The sequence below is a fragment of the Polistes dominula genome, unplaced genomic scaffold (assembly GCF_049000335.1).
Source record: "Polistes dominula isolate Pdom_NZ unplaced genomic scaffold, Pdom_raw_medaka contig_24, whole genome shotgun sequence".
NCBI lineage: Eukaryota > Metazoa > Arthropoda > Insecta > Hymenoptera > Vespidae > Polistes > Polistes dominula.
The window spans coordinates 5,987,757-6,009,413 of record NW_028301150.1 but is presented as its reverse complement, the minus strand read 5'-3'; the positions used below and the strand labels follow the sequence as shown (position 1 = coordinate 6,009,413).

At 28.5% G+C, this 21,657-nt stretch overlaps 3 protein-coding genes across 5 annotated transcripts; 1 reads left to right on the top strand and 2 right to left on the bottom strand.

The window, feature by feature from the left end:
* Nucleotides 1-330: 330 nt before the first annotated feature.
* On the bottom strand, nt 331-14,424 carry LOC107066675 (uncharacterized). The gene is made up of 2 exons (XM_015321516.2): nt 14,132-14,424; nt 331-3,643 (listed from the first exon to the last, which is right to left on the bottom strand). Exons 1-2 carry the CDS (start codon nt 14,240-14,242, stop codon nt 1,775-1,777), a joined length of 1,980 nt encoding a protein of 659 aa, XP_015177002.2. The 5' UTR covers nt 14,243-14,424; the 3' UTR covers nt 331-1,774.
* A 725-nt stretch (nt 14,425-15,149) lies between these two features.
* HPS1 (Hermansky-Pudlak syndrome 1 protein) lies at nt 15,150-18,337 on the top strand. Of its 3 annotated transcripts, none has more exons than XM_015321143.2 (8): nt 15,150-15,419; nt 15,558-15,823; nt 15,900-16,366; nt 16,456-17,083; nt 17,233-17,371; nt 17,438-17,551; nt 17,629-17,714; nt 17,849-18,337. In XM_015321143.2, the coding sequence occupies exons 1-8, from the start codon at nt 15,297-15,299 to the stop codon at nt 18,024-18,026; spliced, it is 2,001 nt and encodes a 666-aa protein (XP_015176629.2). In that variant the 5' UTR covers nt 15,150-15,296; the 3' UTR covers nt 18,027-18,337. The 3 variants fall into 3 exon arrangements, with proteins under 3 accessions (XP_015176629.2, XP_015176628.2, XP_089033812.1); XM_015321142.2 differs by having other exon boundaries at nt 17,227-17,371; XM_089177686.1 differs by having other exon boundaries at nt 16,456-17,087; nt 17,255-17,371.
* LOC107066489 (BRISC complex subunit FAM175B) lies at nt 18,208-20,816 on the bottom strand. Its single transcript, XM_015321145.2, is given in 7 exon segments — nt 18,208-19,050; nt 19,053-19,215; nt 19,290-19,617; nt 19,695-19,835; nt 19,893-20,205; nt 20,460-20,550; nt 20,722-20,816. Coding segments are annotated over 7 exon segments (1,404 nt in total). The 5' UTR covers nt 20,809-20,816; the 3' UTR covers nt 18,208-18,769.
* Between the last annotated feature and the right edge of the window lie 841 nt (nt 20,817-21,657).

The following is a 21,657-nucleotide window of genomic DNA, read 5'->3' as shown; positions in this document are numbered from 1 at the left end:
TTTTATATTAAAATCAAGTACTTTAATATTTATAATAATTATTACTGACTTTACATATGAAGGATGTTATAGAAAACAGAGAGTAGAGGTTAATTGAATGCAATTTCTTAAATGATTATCATAAATCTGATTATAGTAAAAGATATTTACATAATAAATTTTCGAAAACGAAATCTTAAACGAAAACAAATCTTATTCCTTTCTTTCGATTTATTTTTTTATTATAATATAATCAGCTTCTCTCCCAATTACATCATCTGTTTTTATATAATAATTTGTTTGAAATCAAAAATAAAATTTAGTATACTGTTTAACACATCTTATAAACACTTTTGTGAAACGAATTAGTTTATTAACATTCTTACAATAACTCGTACAAATTGGCGTCAGATAAATTATAAGCGATAATTGTCAATTATATATATATCTATTATTATAATAATTTTTATTATCATTATTATTATTATTATTATTATTATTATTATTATTATTATTATTATTATTATTATTACATTACATTACATTAATATATCATAACTATTATTAAACTATATAATATTATCTAACGTCATACGCGAGTTTTTAAAAGAAGTCAAATTTAAACGACAAACTCAAAAGTCAAACGAAAAATATTTATACTTCAATTAAAAAAAAGAAATTTCATATTAGCAAAAATATGAAAAGAAAAATGATGTCCTCAAAAAAAAAAAAAAGATATTATCTGAAGATGATTCTTCAATGAGAATTCGCCGATTAGCTCGCAGAGAGAAATCACGAATCTATGCCATACGTTTGTGAAATTGAGGACATGAGCATATATATATACCACGTTCTCGGTTGCACGCGCGCGCACTCGCTAAAATATCTCTTCTCTTATATATATATATATATATCCGTGCTCTTCCTTTTGTCGGTATTGTACGACGTATATCTTTGTCGGGGAAAGTTTATTTACAGCTGGAGAAGCGATTTTCAATATCGAACGCGTCGCCGATGCACGATTTCGTGGAACATTTTAATCTTTGAAAAAAAAAAAACAATAAAAAAGAAAAGAAGAAGAGCACGTTATTTCTTATCTCGATGACCTATTATTTAGAACTATAATATATGAGCTTGCCTAGTTTAAATCGAGGATAAAAAATAATATGTATTATCAAGATTTAAAAAAAAAACCAAAATTTTGATACGATTGAATAAACGTTTCATTTCATTGGAATCATTTTCTTACGTATCTCTTTTCGTTCATTTTTTGTTGTTTGGTTTATTTGTTTTCTTTTTATTTTGTTGTTCTTCCATCTAATAGAAACGATAGATAAAGATAAAATAAAATAAGAATTAGATATGCGTTTATGCAAATGTATAAGTAACAAACATGTTATTTACAAAAATTTGTTTGTGTGCAATGTAGGAGTAAAATATTACAGTTTTGCACACGTTTTGCATAACTCATTACTATTTCTTCTTTTTCGATATTCGCAATCGTAATTAATTAAATACGATTATGTTCGTTATGGAATAATGTTCATTCGTGAAAAATAACGAACAACCTGAGCTAACGGAAGATCGTTTCTAGCGTCATATATATTGTAACAAATTTGTGAGTTGCCTATTGTTGAAATATATATGTATATATCTATATGGAAAAATGTATAATGAAAAGATAAAGAAATAAAAGAAGGTAATATGATAGTGACAGAGAGCTCGACATAATTAATATCGTCTTGTAGTAATTTACATGACTCGTCTGGATCTTCCTTCATTATAATCATATATTTCACGCATTAGCGGGAACTTTGGCGACAAATCCGTTATTAACACGGTTATTCGTAGTAAAATGAAGATTTTTATTGGGTATGGCACCCACGTTTAATGCTAAAACTTTAGAAACGATGTTTAAATCTTCTTGACCACCAGAACCTTCAGCATTACCTAATTCACCAGCGATACCTGATTGATAAAGAAGATGTTGGATTTGTTTTGCTGGTGTTTGCTGTGGTCTTGTTTGTCTATACTGATTGTGAGTGTAAGGATTATACACGAAATTAATTGGATTTCTTTGTGGTACACCAAAGGTAAATGTATTCCTAGTGGCTAAAGGTTTCTCGTTAAAGCCAAAATTACCCACAGAGTTGAAAGCTTCTTGCCTGTTAAATCTAGTTGATGCTGCTACAGGTAGTTGGAAATCTGTTATGGGTCCAAAACTTTGATGTAATCTTTGTTGTTGCTGTTGTTGTTGTTGTTGCTGCTGTTGTTGTTGTTGTTGTTGTTGCGGTTGTAATTGCTGCTGCCGATGTTGTTGAAATCTTAGTTGGTCTTGAAAATTGAAAGGAGGTGGAACGATGATATTTGGTACTTCTAACGAGACACTGGGTTGTAAACGAACGTTGGATTCTGCCGGTGTTGGAATATTTAAAAGATTCGTAGCCTGTTCAAAGAAACGATACTTTTGTTGTTGTAATGGTACAGGTTGTTGTTGCAATGGTAGAGATTGTTGTTGAAACCGAAAGATTCGTGGGTCCTCAAACTGTTTCAATCGTTGTTCCTCGAATTGCTTCAATCTCTGTTCTTCCAATTGTTTTAATTTTGCTTGTTCCTCAATCTGCTTGATTCTTGCTTGTTCCTGAAGATAATATTGTTGTTGTTGCTTCTGCCTAATTTGTTGTTCATAAAGATGACGTTGTCTGATAAGAAACTGCGTTTGTTGAAGTTGCTGTTGTTGCAATTCTTCCAATTGTTTCTCCAAAAGTCTTTGCTTAAATTCCAATTGTTCTTGCAAAGTCAATGCCTGACCATCTCCCGTTGGTTTAAAGATAGGTACAACGCTTTTAGGTGCACCACTTTCATCTTGTTGAACAGTAAATGCTGCTACCAATGGTGCTTGAAATATTTTAACCTCTTCAGATTTCTCTATTATTTTACTACCATTCATTAAAGTGTCATTTATTTTAGGAGAGTCTGTAGGACTGGATGCCGTTGGTTTTGGTAAAGGTAATGAATTTGCTAATGCTATACCGTTGCTAGCAACACCAGTAAGACCTTCTGTTAATTCAGTCAAAGGTTTCAAAGTTATACTATCTACTTTGTTAACGTAAGAAACATAAGAATCACCGTTTGATTTCTTTGTTTCTAATTGTTCTATCTTAGGTCCAGCCTTCAATGCTTGATTCTTATCAGACATAATAATATTCTGAACGTGAAAACTTCTAGCATCGTTTTTCGTAGCTTTTTCTATAGTCATAGATGGTGAACTGGACATGATTACGTATTTGTCAGTTTGAACGAAACTCGAATTTTGAAGCTTATCCTCGCTGGGTATTTCTTCGTCTCCGGGAAATCCATCGAAGGAAAAACTTGATTTTTGAACGATGCCAATTTTCTTGTTTAAATCCTTTTTCGAAATGTCTTGGAATTGATTAGATGTGTAAGCTTGTGCGATAGGCTCCTCGTTGTTTTTCCTTTGTTCAACTGATTCCGCTTCTAAATCCGTTAAAGCCTTTAATAATGCTCGACGTAAATTTTTATCCAATTTCATTGCAGCTGTTGGAACGTCCAAATTACTTTCGGATAAATTTCCAACATCCTCGTTGGCTGTCGATCGATGATCAACCGACACCACTGCTAAGGCAACGATCACAATATCTATCTGCAACATCGTAATGGTTATTATTATTATTATTATTATTATTATTATTATTATTATTATTATTATTATTATTATTATTATTATTATTATTATTATTATTATTATTATTATTATTATTATTATTATTATTATTATTATTATTATTATTATTATTATTATTAATGTATTTTTGTTGTAGTTTTTCTTTGATTACATTAGTATGATTTGTAAGTAACCTAAAGCAATTTTCTCTCTTCCTAAAAACCACAGTAAACACCCTGACTTTCCTTTTAAACGCGTGAACAACGAGTTTTACATGATTATGCAATAGGTGCATGCGCGTGTTAGGCACAAGTTTGTCGTATACCTACCAAACGAGTAAAAATCTTACGCACCCATCTTACCTATCTTTCTCGAATTAATACCTAATCAAATATTATAAAATGGTTTTCATTCTAATCGTAAAAGGACTGACACGAGATAAGAAAATAAGAAAAAGAAATAAAAAAAGTATCATCGACGTTAAAGATTTCTACGTTGGAACGTGAACGAAGTAGGATAATAATAAAATGAAGTGATAAAGAGAAATACACGCCTAATGAGAGATTATTGATGCACGTTTTCTTTCTTAATTGTTCAAACATGTAATTAATATACGTATATATATATAAAAGAAAAAACAAAATTCAAAAAAATGATTCGAATAAAAGAAATAAAATAAAAATAATACGTATTAATCAAAATTGATATTTTCTCACAGTTACACGTTTTTCAACATCAGTTTGTTGATTTCAAATAAAACCTTTTATACTTTACGCACGATATATATATATATATATATATAAAACGTTTGGTTTAAAAAGTTCTTCTCATCAGTATGGGTTCGGTTCTTTTATCGTCGCGTAAGTGAATTTCGCACGTTTCTATAAAAAAAAAAAGAAAAAAAAATCAACTTACTGAAACACGACTAGAGAACTTTCATCCTGAGAAGTGAAATTATATCGTGAAATCAGTTAACGTAGTAGATCCCTGGATGATCTAAGTAAAAATTAATTTAATTTCAATCTCTTCGCGAATAAACACTTCGTGGTTTTCGGTTGAAGATAATCTGCATCGAACATATTTTTCGAGGTAAAGGAAAAAGATGGGGGGAAGGAGGAGAAGAATAAAAAAAAATAAAAAATGTCTTTCCGATAAATTAAAAAAAATCATTATCATTTCAAGATGTTTTTGATTATTAATAACAAATTATAGGATAATTTTCGCAGTGTTATAATCATCGCCATAAAGATACTTATTTCCATATCCTTCGTATAATTACTGCTCCTTACCGCCATATAATTAGATCTCCATTTAACGTACTATCAACGATCATAATTGAGATAATTATTAATAAATGAAAAGATAAAAAAAAATGAGATACACTCTCGTTTTAATATTTCATTTTCTGTGATTACTATAACGTCCTCCTCTTATCGGTTAATTTCTAATTATTTGCAGATAAATAAATGTCTTTCTCTTATGAAATTTATTGAAATGCACGCGTTTATTCATGAAATTTAATAAAATTGATTTGATTTTTCGTTCTCGTGATATTAACTTTAACACGCGATCAATTATCATAATTTATTATATTATAATAATTAGATATTCTACGAGAATGAATATGTATATATTTAAATATAACATATATTTATGTATACATTTATTATTCTCAATATTTTCGTCGGTAGAAAATGATAACCCTTTTCATAACGAAATAACTACGTACAGTTAGTGTAAAAAATATTCTTAGTATAAGCATTCATTATAATTTTCTCCATTTAACTTGAATATATTATTCTTATTTATATAATTTAAAATTCGATGATTTTTATCAAAGAAAAATTCATACACACACACACATACATAAACATGGACAAGTTGAAAAGTTTTTAATCTAGCTTAGAAATAATTTTATTTTTTTTTCGATCGAACTAACTTACTTTTGTTTAAAAAACAAAAAGTATACTATTCTGTTTTTTTTCCTTCGTCGAAGCTGAACAAAATTTAACATCACTCACGTACAAATTTTATGAAAATGATAGAATAACAACTTATATTATATTAAATAAAAAAAAATATTATTACAACAAAATATATTCTTTGTATTTTTTTTATAATATTTGATTTTCTTAAATACGACATTTAGTATTAAGAATAAATGTAAGAATATTTTTCGCATTAATCGTCCATAATTTCGTGAAGAAAAAAAAGAAGTTGACAGGAGATCGTTATTGTTATTTCAACGAATGACAGGTATATAAGCCATATTATTCTCAACATCATGGTAAAAGAAAATATCCGCTGACATTTACAAAGAAAGAAAGCCATAACTGCGAATATGCACACCGCACCCGTATCGTACCTCGAGTAAACAAAAGCAAATAATACTTTTCTACATGGATACATGCATGCATGCATGCATGCATGAAACGTGCCGAAGAAGTTCGTGAAGTTTGTGTATTCATGCTTATATATAATTTTAAAATTAACGAACTTCTCTCTCTCTCTCTCTCTCTCTCTCTTTCTCTCGTTTCTCTTATTATTAATAGGCGTGAAAGCATTTACGTATGGTGTATACATACAATATACGTGACCGTAAATGGTCATGTATTATTATGGGAATTACATATTTCGAAAACGGACAAATTTAATCTTTTACAAATGAGACACTAATTGTTAGAAATATTAAGAAATATAAACTGACTATGACACAAAGAATTTACTCCAACGATTTTGCCTTTTTTCTAATCTTTTTTTTTCTTTTAATAATTTTTTACTAATTTAGAATTTTTTTCTTTCTTATTCCTCGCAATTGGTAACACGTAACTTTTGTACACGTGTCTTTTGTATAAATTATTTTATTATTTTTTTTTCTTAATATAAATTTTCATAGATCGTTTTCATTGAACTCTTTGGAAGTTAATATTTCGTTAAAATTAATGTCTCTATAAAATTAATAAGAATATTACGAATATTTATTATACACGTTATTGAAATAAATAAAATGAAATAAAAAAAAAAAAAAAGAACAGCCCATGTGTAACTTTTCTATTATAAATTGAATTAGTCAAAAAAAGAAAAAAAAATCAAAGTCGGTTGTTTCAAACATTGAATGAGTACGAATACATCATTGAGAACTTTCTAAACGACCAAATAATTTTACAAGCATCTTCATCTCGATTGGTCCAGTGTCCATTAATTTCGATGAAGCATATACACGAGAGTAGGAAAGAGAGAGAGAGAAAAGGGGGGGAGGAGGGAAGGTTAGCGCAGGTGTGACGCTTTTCTCTCTCTTTCTTTCTTTCTTTTTACATGTCCACCGTGTGCACTTTCGGCAATGAGTTTCACTTTCGAGAATCTTAGCGAAGAAAACCAGACCCCTGACACATGTTCCAGCTTACAAATTATCTTCATGCAAATTGTCTTCTTCCTGTATTTCGACCGATAGAATTCATAATGTTGAGACATTGCGAAATGTTTAATTAATTAACTAAACCGGCCTATCTCGCACGATTTTATCTCGTTATTATTTTCTATTTTTTTTTCTTGTTTTAAACTCCACAATAAAATAAAATATTTTAAATATCACAAACAACGTATACCATAAATTTTCAATTTAATCGTGATTTCGTGATTTCACTTCGTAACACTGAGAATGATGATTATCAATCGGATAAGATGTTTTCAAAAAGTAGAAAGAAGAAGAAGAAGAAGAAAAAAAAAGTAAATTCATTCGAAGTACTTTCTTTCTCTTTTTAGAGTACATCATCATCATGATGATAATCCTTATCATCATCATCTATATCGTACAACTTAGAAAAAAAAAAACTATTATAAAATTTTGAAATTTCACCGGTCTTGTTCGGTAATCAAAATTTAACATAATCATATCTATATACGCTCGTTATTTTTGATCGAGGAACGGAAACTTAAAAAAAAAAAAAAGAATACACTCTTTTACGTAAGACGAGATTACCTAAATCGTAGAAGATACCGTTTTAGATGGGGAAACATCAATTTGTAATACCCTCACGCGATATTTATCTCGAAAACGATCGAGAATGAGGGGGGGGGGTGGCACGAACGTTCGACAAAGACATAATGCACTTCCGGAAGTCGATGAACTCAATTTTGCCGGATTTGCTCGAACGGCATCGTAAAGAGTTCTTCTTTTCTAAGATAATAGTCAGATTGCGTCAGGTATAGGTATGTATATCTATGGCTTGTTCCAAGAACAACAACAACAACAACAACCAACATAGAAACAATAAAGTTCGTTAACGAAATCTTTTGATGCAATTAACCTGTTATAGCGTTGGGTCAATGACCTGAAGAATAAATTAGTGTTGGAAGACCTCGTCGGCCTATATTGGGTTTCTTCTATCACCGAATATCTCCTATTAACGGTAATTTTGATTTTTATTTCTTTTTTCTATCATCTTTATTCATTCATTAGATTACGATCAAATATCGATTTATTTGCTTTCTAACGATATCTACTTTCTAACATTATTTTCAATCTTTTTCTATTATTCTTTATTTTTGTCTTAAAAAATATATGTATATCATATTTATCCTTTTTTTTTATATCATTTGAAATATTTCGGATTATTATTGATTTAAGAAACACATAATTATATATGTACATACATATTGAATTATACGAAATTTGTTTCCTTTTTTTGGTAAGAAAATGAATTTCTTTTATATGTTAATTCTTTAACGACACAATAAATAATAATAATTATATAGAAATTTATAAGAAATATCTATCAAATTATTAATCACACACGCAACAATTTCATTAATTTTATTCACAAACAAAATTCTTCTAATCGGTGTCTAATACTTGAAATATAATTAGAAAAAAAAAGAAAAGGAAGAAGAATAAAAAACTTTCTAAATTATTCTACGAAGTTTACGCATGAGAAGACGTTCTTTTTTTGAAGTGGTTTGACGTTTAAAAAAAGAGATTATAGCGTTTAGGTATTTAAGAAAAATGATTGCGTTGAGAATGTCGTCTCTATAATTAATAAGAAAGAGATGATGATGATGATGATGATGATGATGATGATGACCAAAAAAACCGTATGGACTAATTTATGTAGGCGTTTCGATATTGAATGGATGGAATGTCGAAAGATATTATCTAAGAAAACAAAAAATAAAGAAAAAAAGAAAAGTTATGAGAACGAAAAATAAAATGAAAAAAAAAAGAAAAGAAATAAAAAGTAAGAAAATAAATAATAATAATAATAATAATAATAATAATAATAATAATAATAATAATAATAATAATAATAATAATAATAACAATAACAAGATGAAGATGGTAAATAGGAACCTTCAATATGGAGAAAAGAAGCAACAACACTTTCACTCGCATGAATGTCGAGTATTTCTACTCACTTGAACTTGCTTCTCCTTACTAAACTAGAATCTTAAATTAAATATTATAAAACTTTAATTTTTTTTACAAATTTATCAGTTGTAATATATATCTCATTTCTTAGATTGACGTAACATCCTTACAATTAGAAATACAATGCAAAACGAAATGATAATAAATAAAAAAAAATTAGAAAAAGAATTACAAAATTTTGCATGTTTTTATTATCGTTAATGGACCTTGACCAATTCGTTCTCCATTTCATTCGATTTAACTTTCTTTTCAATTGCTATTGTAGAATAAAATATATATATATATGTGCTCTGAGTTAATCTTTCCACGCATAAATGGATGTGTTCGTTTAAAATTTCGAATGAGTCCTTGGAAGAAATGCGGAAACGGCCAATGACGCGTGAAAGGAAAATCAATCGAGTAATCGGATTTCGATGTAATATATTTAAAAAAAAAAAAATAAATAAATAAAATGAAAAGTAAAAACAGAAATTAAAAAAAAATATAACAAGGATTTTACGACGATGATGATGATGATGATGATGATGATGATTATTATTATTATTATTATTATTATTATTATTATTATTATTATTATTATTATTATTATTATTATCAGATTCTGATCGATTTTTTCTTTCTCCTATATTAATTAATTCATTTCTTTATATCTTTCTTCTTTTTATTCTTTTTTTTCTTTTCAATTGCATAATACGCTCGTATTTATTCAAATTATATTCGATACAAAATTTCTATAGTAACCTTCGAAGGTATGCGAAAACGTAATAAAATCTAAATTTTTTTTTAATGTAAACAAAATCAATATCTAATAATATGTAAGAAAACAAAAATCAAAGATTAGTATTAGATAAATTGTTATAATTATAAACCGAGCAAACCTTCGTTTACAAATATTGTCTTTGTAATTAATATCAAACGTTTTTATCTCTTTCCTTCTTTCCCTTTTTTTTCCCTACAACAAAACGCAATAGTGTGCATTTAAATCGATGAACTCAATTAGACTTCTCTCATTGATTTTAATTTCGATTCGAAGGAGAGTCCTTCGAAGAAATGCGGAAACGTAATGATACGTGAAAGCTGGAATGAAAGAAGCAACATCGCCAAATATGCCAGCACCAGCTCGATTATACAACGAGTCCTTGGCGTTGAATAATGCACCACGAGTGAGAAAAAAAATTTATGTCTCTCTGCATGCATGCGTGAGTGAGTAAGTGCGTACGTGCATGAGAATGTAATAGTAGCTAAGATGGAGAGTATACGAAGAAAAATGGAAAAAAAGGAAAGAAAGAAATAGAAGAAAGAAACGAAAAAGGTGATAGACAGAGAAATGAGAAGGGGGTAGAGGGAGGATTGGGAGGGGTGGAGAGGAAAGAGGACCGAATGCAATTAAACGCAACGTATGCTCCCGCTACGCATCGTATCATCCTCAGAGTATCTCAGAGGAGTGAAAGTCGGCGAATAACGGGCCGTCGACATGCCTGACTCTGAGTATCGTGATTACTTCCAAACGATTTTACATATATACATATATACGTGTATATATATATACGTTTTCACACGCATGAATCGTAAAATCGTATTCAACTGATAATTATTATCAACGATTAAGATATACGATAAGTATCTTTTAAAAAATATGAATGTGAATTTTAATGAAATACTAACGTTAGTTTTTCTACGAATTTTTCTATATTTTATTGAAAAAGATAAAAATTTTATCTTTATATAAGAATATATAAGAATAATTAAAAATAAATTATATAAATTATTTTATATAATTAATAAATTCTATTTATATAATTAATAAATTATAGTAATTATATATATATAATAATTAATACTATTAACTAACTATTTATATAATATAAACATACATAAACATTTTCTATAAGTATAGATGAAATATAGATTATGTCCATAGATTTATCTTTTTTTCTAATATAAGATTATATAGTATTACAGTTATAATCCACATTTCTCGTTTTAATCTATCGATTTACGTATATGTAAGTGTATCAATGTATATATGTAAATACACATGATACATAGAAATGAAATATGGACTCTAGTTTTAGGATTATCCTCTGTTTCAAAGACTGGATTATCGTCATCGTTTAAAAAAAAAGAAAAAAAGAATTTTTCTCTCTCTCTCTCTCTCTCTTTCTCTCTTTCTGAACAGTTCGAAAAGATGCCACCTGCTTTGGGTTCATTGAACTTTCATTTAAATACACGCGAAGACTCATCCACGCCCAATTCTTCAGGACTCTCGTCGTATAAATCCGATTATAAAATTACTTTCTCTCTGAATGCGGCTAACGCAAGGGAGATCAGAGCTTTGAGCGAAAAAAAACAAGAAAAAACATTACACGTACGATGATGCATGAACTCCCTAAAAAAATTCGGTACGTTAATTTGAAAATTAAAACGTGATTGGTCGTTTATTAAAATACGACTTGTCCTTGTTCTGAATCTAACGGGCTTCAAAGTCAACGGTACCTGCAATTCAGAGTTTCAATGTGAACGAAACCTGTTTTAAAGGAAGATGAGAAAATCGATTATACGGTTATCTTTCTATGTATATACACACTCATACATAGATATCGGTTAAGCGTGTAAACACGTGGCTTACTAAGATCGCTTTTTTAACAGGTTGATCTTTAACCTATTGCTTCTTGTTTTTAAACGTAAGTGGATACCTCTCAAAATAAATAGTATATAAACTTATTACAAACAATCTCCAATGTTCTTTTAATAAACTAAAATAAAATAAAACAAATAATTATAAATAACAATAGCATAGATTGATTTTTAATTTGTTCTAATCAAAATCCATATTTTATATTTTATCTCAATAATAATTAAAAATAATTTTAATTCGATGAAAACAATAAAATAATGTAATGTAATACTATTGAAGATAATAATTAAAGAATAAAATATATGTATATATAATTAATCGAGTTTTGAACAAAACAAAAAAAATATGAATGAAAACGAGTGAAATTCGACAAAAAAATAATTTCCAAGTCATCTCTCTCCCCTTCCTCTCCTCCATCTTTTATTCATATTATTCATATATTTATGATTCATGTTAAATCTTGATAGATCTTAATGAATTCAGTTTCGTATTTTATTCATATACATAAAGAGAAAGAGAGGATGTGGATTATGATTTGTCTACGAAAGCGAGATGAATTTCGTTTTATTCGCGTTTACTCGCGTGATGTTGAACTTGATATCAATTTTCTCGGTAGAACGATTTTATAATAAATGTGGTAATTAAAAAAAGTCGATGTTGGTTAGAACAGCACGCGTGCGTTCCACATGACAAGTGGGCCATCGAAACTTGCGAAAATAAACTGCAACCTACTACTACTACTATTACTACTACTACTCGCGTGATTTACCCATGAAATTCACGGCCAATTCCAATGATAAACGAGTTCATTACCACCATCTCGTACGGATTATATATACATAAAACTAAATTATATAGACTCGGATTCCTAATGGAGGATATCCTAATGTTTATTTTCTTTTATTTTCTCTATTTTACAAAAAGTGTATATAACGTTAAACCCCGTTACAATGAAAGCCAATAAATGTGTTAGTTTTATCGATGAGAGAAAACGAGAAGTATCTTTGTGAAAATAATAATAATAATAATACAAATTATTTTATCCATTATTGATGTATTGTTAAGATCGTTATTATAGTAAATAATTTCAAAGAAAATTTCAAGTAATATGTAATTTCAAAAAAAAAAAAATTTGTTATCATAACGTCACTATTCTTGAATTAAAAATCACAAAGAATTAAATGACACACGAATCTTCATCACCACCATCATCAACGTGTTCTTCTGATCCGAAAATCTTAAATAATTTATATTATATAAAAAAAAGAAATGAATTTATGATAATCGTGGAAAAAAAAGCAATGTTCTTCCTTCGTTATTTGAATGATACTTTCATCCTTTCTTTTTTCTTTTTCATTTTCTTTGAAATAATGAAAGTATTTGCTTGCATAAATATTTACAACCACTGACGACAACAACGACGATCGAAAAGAAAAGAAAAGAATAGAAAAGAAAAGAAAATATAGTTATATAGACTCCTTTCGCGATAAACGATTATATTTACAGGATGCTACTACGTTTTCACTTTACGTAGCGGAACCGTCGATACGCGAAGAAGACAAATCGGCCACAAGCCGGTTAAAAAAGGAAAAAAAGAATCGTCGACGATCTCTGATTAAAAGGGCATGAGAAAAACTCGCACGTATACATATATATACATATATATACATACATACATAAAGTTTATACTCTCGGGAAACTCAGAAGAAGAAAGTTGCTACTGAGAAATGCCTAATATTTTCCTACTTTTGCTTCTCACTGTTATTAAAATAAAAAGAAGAAGAAAAAAATAAACAAAAACGAAAGAAAAGAAACATTATAAATGACGCTTGATATGATCACCTATGAGACCGAAATATATTTATTTTATTGTGTCACACATCTAAAGAGATATTTAAAAATTACTCGAATATTTGTGCATACTTTATATCGATAAATATATCGATATTAGGGGGATGAAAAAAAAAAGAAATTTTTTATCGAAATCATATAAGAATAACGTTCCATTTCTTTTTCTTTGGTATTTTTTTGTGTGTAGAGGAAGGGGTGGGTGAGGGTAAGTTTCTATTTAAAAATAAACACATTTTATCTTGTAATTTTCGACATAATGATTAACACTAATTCGTGTAAAATTCCACTTGATGTATATGGCCCATAATCGAAACTAATTTCACTGTCACTTATGATCACAAAGTGTGTTAAATTCAACGAAATTCAAAGATGGAGGAAAATAAAAGGAAAAGTTAATTAAAAGTGTTATACGTATATAGAGAAATTAATAATAATAATAATAATAATAATAATAATAATAATAATAATAATAATAATAAAAAAGAAAAAAAAAGAGAGAGAGAAAAAAGAAAAAAAAGAGAAAAGAGGATATGTGAATTAGTATTGTACTCACCAAGCGCATGATGCTGTCTGTGCCTATGCTCGTCCAGTTCTCAGCTTTTACTCCGGAGATGATCTCCACGCAGGTAGCGCACGATAGTTTCATGAAAGAAGTGGGGTCCATGTATTATACCATTATACACAAATACACATCTACAAGAATATATATATGTATACTTTTACAAGAAGAATCAACGAAGATAGCTTCTTTCGTTCGATCTTCGAGCATTTTCGGTCACTCGTGTTCTCTTGACCTATTTTTACTAATTAATAATTTATCTTATTATTTTCCATCTCTATTTATCTATCTATCTATCTATCTATATCTTTTTTCTTCTTCTTTTTATATTTTTTGTTTATAAAAAAAAAAAAAAAGAATCAATGTCCATACTCTATATTTTTTACTCTATAAATTGTGGGTGGTGCTAAAGGTAAAGAATGGGCAGGGCAAACGAACCCCTTCCTCTTATATCCCCCCCTGAAGAACTTCTCACGAATGGACTATATATTTATCTTTTAACTAAATTATCGTACATCTTTCTTTTTCTTTTTTATATTTATTAGTACGATAGATGTCGATTTTTTGTTTTCGTTTTATTTGTATCCATGATTTCATTAATATTTCGATTATTTTCGACTATTATTGTCTTCTTTATTGTCGTTTATATAATATATCGAATTTATATCTTTTAAATTAATATTATTAATTTCAAGAAATAAAACGCTGTTGAGAAAATTCTTCTATAAAATTGAATTTGTCATTTAACAAGGAAGAAAATTGTTTAAAGATATTTGTTATACCTCTTTTTTTATCTCTCGATTCGAATGAAAATGGGATTACATTATTTAATAAATAAATATTGATTCAATTGTAAAAAAAAAGAATAACAGATAATATTACACAAGTTCAAAAAACAGGTATATCTCGTTTTATAGATTTTTAAATGGCGCCGAAAACAAATCTGACTTGCGCTCTCTGGCGATCGAATTTCTATTTTCTTTGAGGAGAAAATGTAGTGACATCTGTGGTTAATTTCTTGACAGATAAGACGTACACAGTGAATGGAATTGCGTAAACTGCAAAAGCGCGAAACCATATGAGTGGTCTAATTATCAAAAAGTGAAAGGAGCATTGAATACATTTAATAATACATTCTTAGACAAATTGATTTTATTTTATGATGAAGGGAATTTTAATATTTGACAATCTCAATGACGTGTTATTTACTAAATGTGATAAGAAATTTGCATTTCATATACAAAAATTAGCTAGGGCACAAGGATTAATAACTGAGAATAAGGTAATCCTTTTAATATTAAAATGTTTCAATATTTTATTTTATATTATATCTGTCGTTTTCTTATCTTATTGTGTTATGGTATAATTATATCAATATTTGAATGTGTCAATAATAAAAATAAATAATTTCAATGTCCAGAATGCAGACGACATGGATCCAAGACCGTGTCCAAATATCATTATGCAACTTTTTTCACCTATCGTTACTTCGCAATACGCCATGGCTTCTCAATTTGGTAATTCTTATACGTCTATGAAATGCCAAGATGGTACAAATATGGTATTCGATGAATACATGGGATATACATTTATTTATGTTGGCGTAGAAGACATTGAATTAATGAAAAGAACTTTAGGTGTATGTGTTTCAATAGTTCGACATGTCTGTGGACCTGATGTTACCATGTAAGAATGTGTTTGATGTAAGATCATTTCTTTTTAATATTCTTTACATTTTAATTTTTATCATCTTTATTTTTAGATTAAAGTCAAGTAGACAAAAGGTCTGTTTGGTGTCATCTTTATTAGATGCATGGATAGAATTACGTGGCTCTGAACAAAGTATATTAACAGAAGCTGTAGAACAGTTATCTGTTAATGCAGATTTAGCATCGGTTATTTTAAAAGTTCTTAACGATGCTTGTGATAAATTAAAAACACAGTCAGAATTTTCAAATATACATGTTCTGTTACTCGTAAAACAAAAATTTTTATCACTATACTCTAGTAAAAATGCGCACGACTTGTGCGCATCTGATATTTTATTAATGATTTTATTGTGTTGGGTTATTAATCATAAAAAACAAACTGATAATGAAATTGATCAAAGTGGAGAGGATGACGGTGATATTCTATTACCACATAATAGTTCTTCCAGAGAAGAAGAATCAATACCATTTGGTGCTAAGCTATCAAATCCGACTTTAGAAGATATTACTAATTTATTTAGTAAGATATCAATATATTAATAGTTTATAAAAAGAATATTATTATTTATTAATATTTATTACCTATTATTTGTTTATACTGTATTGCAGGAGGATCAAGAGAATCTTCTCTAAGCGAAGATCTTTATTCTTTAGCACATGATGGTTTATACAGTCAAATAATTCTTCTTGGATCTGAACACGATTATACTGCAAATGCTGTCCACGTCTTTGAAATAGATGATGGTATTTATCTTGTAACTATAATAGAAGTTACCAATCTTGCCACATCGTCCGGATTATATGACACATTCCATTATTTAAATATTATAAATGGTCTACAACTTCAAAGAGACCTCGATGAATTAAGACCGGCATTTGATAATCTTGACATGTCCATAAAAAAAAGTTTAGATGGAATTAAGAAAAATCGAGCCAATGTTAATAACGATGTTGATATGTGCCAAAGAAGATTGCAAGTTAAATGGGAATTTGTGAAAAAGAAATATATGGAACTTTTAAAATCTAGAGATCCAGAATCTATTCTTCAAATTGAATCCAATACATCTGGCTTTACGGATACTATTAAAGAATTATTTCGCTTAACATGTTTCGATAGAAATTTTTTAAAACAAGGTATTGATGTACTGACAACGGTAGGCCGTTTAGTGCGACAAAAACTAAACGATTTCAGTGATTTTCTTAAAGTAAAGGCATTGAAGAACTTCACTCTTGGATCATATCCTTTCTTAAAATGTTATTTCTTGTTTCTTTATGCTTTCTTATTATATCAATTTTAATATTTTTATTTTATAAATGTATTAATATTAGAAAGAAGTATGCAAAGTTTGTAATATAGGTCCTTAATGCCATATAATCTACGAGAACTTCCCTAACCATCAACAAATATTTAGAAGAATTTCCAGGCTTGGTGCATTTCATTTACATTGACAGAACAACCCACAGGTTAACAGCACCAACACTAGATTTCACCAATTCTGAAACTCTTGCTCTTACTACGAAAAAGGTATCAATTAGATTATAAAAGCCATCAAATTTCTTAATTAATATTAATACTGATTTACCTATACAGATTTGGAATATGGTGAAGCAAAGTAGAATGCATTTGCAAGAAGGACATTTATCAGTTATGTGGAAAGATACGACATTTAATTACGCTTATTTTTTATGGTTCGAAGACAATTCGGTATGTATTACAAAAAATTGTACATATTTATAAATATATAAAATAAAATTATTAACAAAATTGTATTTACCATTTAGGGATCTCCACTTAAATCAAAAGTTTATTTGAATCATTTGATGAAAAATTTTCCAGTACCTGGTATACTTTGCGGGGACTACTACAGGTATTTTAATTATAAGTTACACATATGTCTTATGTATTATAGTTTTATTTTTTGTCATTTTTTTCAATTCTTATATATATATTTCTTTTTTATTAATATAAATAATAAATAATTTAAAATACGATTCTCTGTAGGAAATTGGCTGAAGCGTGTTTTCCTAAACTTTCACCAAATAAAATTAGGATCTATGAATTATACTGTGTACATTTAGGATTAGCTACTTCGTCTTGTGTTTTGGAACACTCCAGAAGACTTGCAGCTACTATATGGGAAGTTACAGGTATACCAAACAATCCTGCTGATATTCTGTAATAATTTGCCATAAATCTTTTGATATATATATATATATATTGGAACAGTTATTTATGTCTATGCAGTGAAAGTGTAAAATAAAAAAAAAAAAGAAACAGTGAGAAAATTTTGAACTACTTATCTATAGAGGTGTTCAAAATTATGTATTAACTCAGTATTTATAAAATGCAATATTCAAAAATACATATTTATTTTATACCTTTATTAATTTAAAGTAATATGTCATACACAGAGAGGAAAGTATTAGTATAAAAACTTTTCAATATTCTTTCCAAGTTTTACTTAAGCATAATAAAGGTCATAAAAACACAGCTTCAGTTTACGATTCCTTACACATTACTCAACGTAACGTAACAGAGAAAATAATTACATATTACAAACACTTAACAATATGTAGATCCATTGGAAATAATAAAAAAGATATTTATAATTATTTGAAAAAGAATAGATATTACAAACATTTATAACATTTTCTAACAAAATTGTAATATCACTATCCGATCAATAAGTAAGCCATAAATATATATTATTTTATTCAAGTTTCAAAATTGTTATATTTTAGCGTAAGAAATATTTACAATGCATCTTGTAGAGCATAAAGTAGTTCTAAGAATATGGTCATACTTTATTTGCGTAAAACGCTTTGGAACAATTTTAAGTTTTTTCATAGAGAGCTTTCAAAGAGAAAGCTAAGGATTATCCAATCCCTAGAATGTTTTAAATTCTATAATACTATATTTAGTTCAATGAGTATCTGATGTATCTGAAAAATTGCGTACATCTATATTTCTTTTCAAAGTTTCCTCGTAAACAGGAGAATGCTGGTTTTCAACAATATTTTTTATCGAAGACTTTTCAAAGGATTCTGCTATTTTTCTTTCACTGTTATGTCTCAATGCTGACCCCCGTTTAATTTTTCCATAATTTGGAGTACCTCTACCGACACCACTTTCAATTTGTTCACCCATATTTATCGGTTGTCTTGAGATCTCAGAAATCATATTGATTGAACATTGGTTTTTTTCCCAATCATATCTAACTTAGCATCTGAAACTATGTTCGTAGTAAATTTATCACGAGTTTTACTGTTCTCTACATCTGCATTTAATCCTATCTTCAGCTTTTCCTTGGAGATACTTTCTGCAAGAACAGTTCTTGTACTACTTGGTCGGTTGTCACTTGATTCATCCTAAGTAAAAGGCAAAATAAGAAATCATAAGACTAAACTCATGAAAGTAAAAGATAACGATGACGATAACATACTGTTAAAGATTGGTACTTGTTTAGTTGATCCTCTTCATAAATTTTATCAGGAACATCTACTTTTCCTGCCAATAAATTGTTCTCTTCGTAACCACTGTTTTTATCAATTTCATGATTCAACTCGGTCGTGTCTGTATTACAAGTAACTTGTGTCTGAGCTAAATTCTGCAGACGTATTTTAGTTCTCAATTCTGTTATTTGCTTTTCCAATTCATAAACTTCACGATCAGATTCACAAACTTTCGAAATTAACGTACTTAAGTATTTTTCAGCTTCTTTTTCTATAAGAGTTGCAGATTCAACACTAGATGTTTGTGTAAGATTTAATCTATAAAAAAGGGCAAATGGTAAATTCATTTAAATTACAATTATGTTATTGCTTTGTTACATAAATGCATCACTTACTTGAGCGATTGTATTATTTTCGTAAATGTATCAACCTCTTTTACGGATCTTGTCTTCGGTGTAAGTTTATAATCAGAACCATCAAGCGGAGATCTACCATCCCCTAAACTACTTATCTTCAAGGATATCGGTTCAAATGTCCTACAAGATGATCTCTATTACTATTAAGATAGAACTAAAAATAAAATATATACGCACCCTCTTCTACGTCTCAAGAGAACGTGTCTAAATTTATGAGTTCCATTTGCATTCGACACGGAAGAGGACAATAGACAGGTAACGAAGAAATCCTCTTTATAACCGTGACTACTAGAGAAGTACGAAGCAAACTGTTTGTGCAAAAGTTTATCCCTTAAAGTAGGTACCAAGGATAAGTTGTGTCTAAATCTAAACCATCCGATAACTTGTTTGCTTTTATGAGACAAGAAATCTTTCAACTTCTCTTTATCAATTCTACAGCTTGAATCATGCAAAATATCTGGCATAGAGCATGTCACAACAGTTTCAATATCTAAAAATATATATAGAAATGTATATCCTTTGCAACTATTATAGCAATGCATACTACAAGATGTCACAGACGTATGAAACTCCAATTAATACAAACATACATAACTTGTCAAATACTTTTGTGAAAAGTTATGTATTATGATAAATACTTATTTCAAATTGTACAATCTTATTAATTATAAGCTCGAAAAACTTTTCTCTTTTTGTATCATCGGTGACATATCCAAAGAAAGATTTTTAACAGTCAATACTTACTGATACGTCTTTTAACTGTATCCACTTGATTGTCAGAATCCGTGACCTTTTTAACAATGTATTCGACTATTTCACCGAGTAAAAAGCCCATCTGTAGGCAATTCGATAGATATGTTATTGTATATTAAATACTATGTTGCAATAGAAAAAGGTTAGGTGCACTCTAAGTTAATACATTATGATTGAAATAATGAACAACAATAAATACCGTTACAAGAATGATAACATAAATACGCGAAAAAATTTGTGTAAAATAGCTTACCTGATCTCCAACGTTGCGTACATTTTCGTAAAGTAATAAAGAAAGTGCAGCGCCCGAAATAGTAACGAGTAAACCGTCGTCCGCCATATTGATGAATGAAGAATATTAAATTACAATTGCGTGTACTAGACACTTCGATTTTTTATCATTACCCACATTCACAAATTTTATCTTCTTTAAACTAATACTTGCGATACTCTTTTAATTATTAATAACAAAAGTAATATTTCCAATAAAATTTCTATCGATTAACATGTATTTAGATAAGCCGATAAAAAAATATTTATTAATTCAACAAAAAATAGAAAAACGAAGCACGTGTTTAGAAAAATTTAATTATATGTTTATATCTTTAGATTTTCATAAAAATAATAATTGTTAATTACTTTTAAAACACTGTTATTTCTAATGATGCAGGATATCTGAACGGCGATTGTCGATTAATTGAAGAAAATGAAATCTCATTGCCTATATTTTAATCGATGTTCTTTTGTCATCTCCGTCGCGCCATTTTTGAATACACAAATTACCGATCTGGAAACGATCAAAATATACGAATGTATCTCTCTACTGATAAGAGATAAATCAGTATCAATTTATCAACAAATTTCTTTAAAATTATGAAGTCAAAAATCATAGACATATACAAATTGATCATAAAATTTAGTATAAAGAAAAAAGAAGAAGAGAGAAAAAAATCGGATATCGATGATTAAAGAATTTTGTTCAGTCGGTAAAACAGATCTCGACAAAGTAAACAAAACGATATTTTGCATTATTAAACATATTCATTGCTAACAATTGAGATGAATTATTATATTTAAAAGAAATAGAATATTATTAAAAGAAAAATAGGAAGAACATAAGGCTGAGGATACTTTTCAAATATCATAATTAATATAAGTAAGAAGGAGGTATCAAAAAGATGCAGGAGAT

Excerpts from the sequence above, each read along its gene's own strand:
- LOC107066675 (XM_015321516.2), bottom strand. The coding sequence starts at position 14,242 with ATGGACCCCACTTCTTTCATGAAACTATCGTGCGCTACCTGCGTGGAG. Across the intron at positions 3,644-14,131 it reads CAGACAGCATCATGCGCTTG|ATAGATATTGTGATCGTTGC; the intron begins GTGAGTACAATA and ends ACGATGTTGCAG.
- HPS1 (XM_015321142.2), top strand. The coding sequence starts at position 15,297 with ATGATGAAGGGAATTTTAATATTTGACAATCTCAATGACGTGTTATTT. Across the intron at positions 15,824-15,899 it reads TGTGGACCTGATGTTACCAT|ATTAAAGTCAAGTAGACAAA; the intron begins GTAAGAATGTGT and ends CTTTATTTTTAG. Across the intron at positions 16,367-16,455 it reads AGATATTACTAATTTATTTA|GAGGATCAAGAGAATCTTCT; the intron begins GTAAGATATCAA and ends ACTGTATTGCAG.